The sequence below is a fragment of the Mangifera indica genome, chromosome 5, assembly GCF_011075055.1.
Source record: "Mangifera indica cultivar Alphonso chromosome 5, CATAS_Mindica_2.1, whole genome shotgun sequence".
Lineage (NCBI taxonomy): Eukaryota > Viridiplantae > Streptophyta > Magnoliopsida > Sapindales > Anacardiaceae > Mangifera > Mangifera indica.
The window spans coordinates 8,879,809-8,882,832 of NC_058141.1; the positions used below are offsets into that span (position 1 = coordinate 8,879,809).

General features: G+C 33.5%; 1 protein-coding gene across 2 annotated transcripts; it reads left to right on the forward strand.

Moving 5' to 3' along the window:
- The first annotated feature begins 220 nt into the window (after positions 1–220).
- On the forward strand, positions 221–2,369 carry LOC123217312 (GDSL esterase/lipase At5g14450-like). Of its 2 annotated transcripts, none has more exons than XM_044638259.1 (5): positions 221–674; positions 767–976; positions 1,062–1,234; positions 1,336–1,601; positions 1,694–2,369. In XM_044638259.1, the coding sequence occupies exons 1-5, from the start codon at positions 392–394 to the stop codon at positions 1,701–1,703; spliced, it is 942 nt and encodes a 313-aa protein (XP_044494194.1). In that variant the 5' UTR covers positions 221–391; the 3' UTR covers positions 1,704–2,369. The 2 variants fall into 2 exon arrangements, with proteins under 2 accessions (XP_044494194.1, XP_044494193.1); XM_044638258.1 differs by having other exon boundaries at positions 222–674; positions 1,336–1,606.
- Positions 2,370–3,024: the final 655 nt, after the last annotated feature.

The window sequence follows — 3,024 nt, forward strand, 5'->3', positions numbered from 1 at the left end:
TATGTTATATAGCTTTTTACCATTGGTAAAATTTTGAATTACCAATTTAGGTAATTAAATTTAAAAAGTATTTAGTGAGAGATTGCCTAAAATAATTTCATAGTAATATCCAAATTAATATTTTTTAAATGTAAAAAATTATTTAAAGTATATATTAAAAATTAAATTATAATACAAGAACTAAATATTCATTGATATATCTAAAATCGGGAATTTTCGCCATATTGATTAGTCTCCCAAAGTCTGTCCGAAAAATGGTTCTCCATTCAATGGAATGGAAGTCTCAACCCACTCGCGTTGACCATGAGTCAACGTCAATCAAACCACCCCTAAACATGGCTATCCCTGCCTTGCTTTGTTTTAGTGAGGTCTGGAAAACCTACAGATATCCATGGATTGTCTGAGATCTATTAGAAAGAATAGATGGAAAGGCACCAGGAAACTGAAAAAGATTACTGCATTAGTTGTGGTGACAAGCTTTGTTTTAATTGTGTCTTTTGCTGATACTTCAGATGATTGCCGGTTTCCGGCAATTTACAACTTCGGCGATTCCAATTCTGACACTGGCTCCGTCTCAGCTACATTTGGTCGAGTCACTTTGCCTAATGGCCGTACTTTTTTCGGTAAACCTTCTGGTCGCTATTCAGATGGTCGTCTGCTCATTGACTTTATAGGTAACCCACTATTACATTTCAGTCATCCATTTTCTTAACCATCAACCACTGAAATTAACTCAATCTATCTGTTCTTTCTGAAATTGATGCAGCCCAGAAGCTGGAACTACCCTTTTTGAGTGCATATCTTGATGCTTTGCAACCCTATTTCAGAAATGGAGCAAATTTTGCTGCCGCTGGTTCTACAATTCAGCCCTTTGATGTGAAATTGCTTGAGGCGGGTTTGAACCCTTTAACTCTCAATATTCAACTTTCCCAGTTTGAGCAACTCAAAGATCGCACTAATGAGTTGTACAGTCAAGGTTTGTGTCTTTTGGATTTGAAAATGTCTCAAAAGCAAAAGAGTTCCTTCATTCATTGACTTTATGCCTATTGTCTGTTTTTCAGCAAAAACCTCAAAGATCAAAAGTAATCTCCCGATACCGGAGGACTTCTCAAAAGCCCTTTACACCTTAGATATTGGACAGAATGATCTTTATTTTTTGCTTAAAACGATGAAGGTGGACCAAGTGAAGCCATCCATCCCTCCTATAATTAATCAGTTTGCTCTTGCCATTGAGGTTTTTTTCTTCTTTTGAGCTATTTACTGCGTACAATTTTGCTGCTCAACACGGCTTAAATAGTTATTCATCTTGTACTGTGTCTTTTGAAATTGTTACAGAAACTATATCAAGAAGGGGCAAGAAAATTTTGGATTCATAATACTGGTCCCATTGGCTGCTTGCCTTTAATGGTTATTGCATATCCTTCAAAATCTGGTGATGCTGACCAAAATGGTTGCATTAAGTCTTACAATGAGATTGCTCAAGAATTCAACAAGCAGCTTAAAGACCGGGTTTCTGAATTAAGGACCCAATTTGAGGATGCACTGCTTCTTTATGTGGATATCTATTCAGCAAAATATACTCTAATCAGTGAAGCAAATAAGTATGGTATGCATTCTTTATATAGATTTATAAAGTTGAGGCAAATGCAGATACTGTGTAAAATTAAATGAGAAATGGGGTATTCTGTTGTAGGTTTTGTTAGTCCAATTGAGTACTGTTGGAACACAGCTATAGTGAATGCAACGAATGCCGTATGTAAGGATGCTTCAAAATACATTAGCTGGGATAGCGTACATTATTCTGAAGCTGCAAACCATTGGATTGCCAACCGCGTTGTGGATGGCTCATTCTCAGATCCTTCCATTCCCCTTAACAAAGCTTGTAGAAAGCCTATTCTCTGACATTGTTGAGATCACATGGACGTTAGTGTCTCTCTCTTTACGCGAGTGTATGAACCAGTTTTTCATAACTAGATGCAAAGATGTTGCTCTGTTAAAATTCAAAGTTGTGTTTGTTTTAAATTATAAATTTCTTGTATTAAAAGATGTAAACTTTTTCTATCCAATCCTTAGCATAGGAAATAATAGATACTCCAAGCTTGTGATTGCCCTTTTCTTTTGTTAAGGATATTAACCTTTACAAAAATATATAGATAAAGAAAAGGGCAAAACAGTTGATGACAAATATTAGTGGTTTATAATAAATTGTGCCTGAAATTAACTAGGCATGACAGTTTTATACCAACATTTGCTTTTTCTGCAATATTGGTGCACTTGTATACCAGGCAGCATTTGCTTCTCATTTTATTGTTTTTGAGATTTTAATTTATGGTTATTTTTCTATAAAGATATTCATGGTTGGGGGAATCGAATATTCAAGCTTAATGATTGATGAGGCTAATGTGACCATTTTCTTAGAGAAATACTCAGTGTCCATTTTATCATTTTTTAAACTTCTGGCTCTAAAGCGATAATACCCCTTGATATAGTTTTGGTTGTATTCTATTAAAATTATTGGTTTTAAAAATAAGAATAAATTAGCAAATAATGTTGTAAAAATCAAAAATTAATATATATTCCTTTCAGTGAACATTTCTAAAGTTTTTATAGATTGGTAGAAAGAACAAAATTTAAAAATAGTAGAAAAAAGAAAGAAAGAAACAAGCAAGCAAGCAGATATCAAGCACAACAGATAGCAAAGTGGAAATTCTAACCAATTCCAATTAACTAATGCCAAACACTAAGATGGAGAAAAAAAAAAAAACACTAAGGGAGATGAGAATTATAAAACATTTTTTTGCAAGTTACCCATGTCATGTATAAAGATTACAATTTCATGATACTTTCTCTTACCTTTATATATCATATTGTTATATATGCCAACACCATTACCATCTCATTATTATTATAATGCATATACATAGAGCAAGGGACTTGTTCTATGGATGCTGCCAATTAAACATATATAAATATACGATTTTGATTTTATTTTCGTTAAACTAAACATTTAAAGTGTCGATTAGC

Excerpts from the sequence above, each read along its gene's own strand:
- LOC123217312 (XM_044638258.1), top strand. The coding sequence starts at position 392 with ATGGATTGTCTGAGATCTATTAGAAAGAATAGATGGAAAGGCACCAGG. Across the intron at positions 977-1,061 it reads TAATGAGTTGTACAGTCAAG|CAAAAACCTCAAAGATCAAA; the intron begins GTTTGTGTCTTT and ends TCTGTTTTTCAG. Across the intron at positions 1,607-1,693 it reads CAGTGAAGCAAATAAGTATG|GTTTTGTTAGTCCAATTGAG; the intron begins GTATGCATTCTT and ends ATTCTGTTGTAG.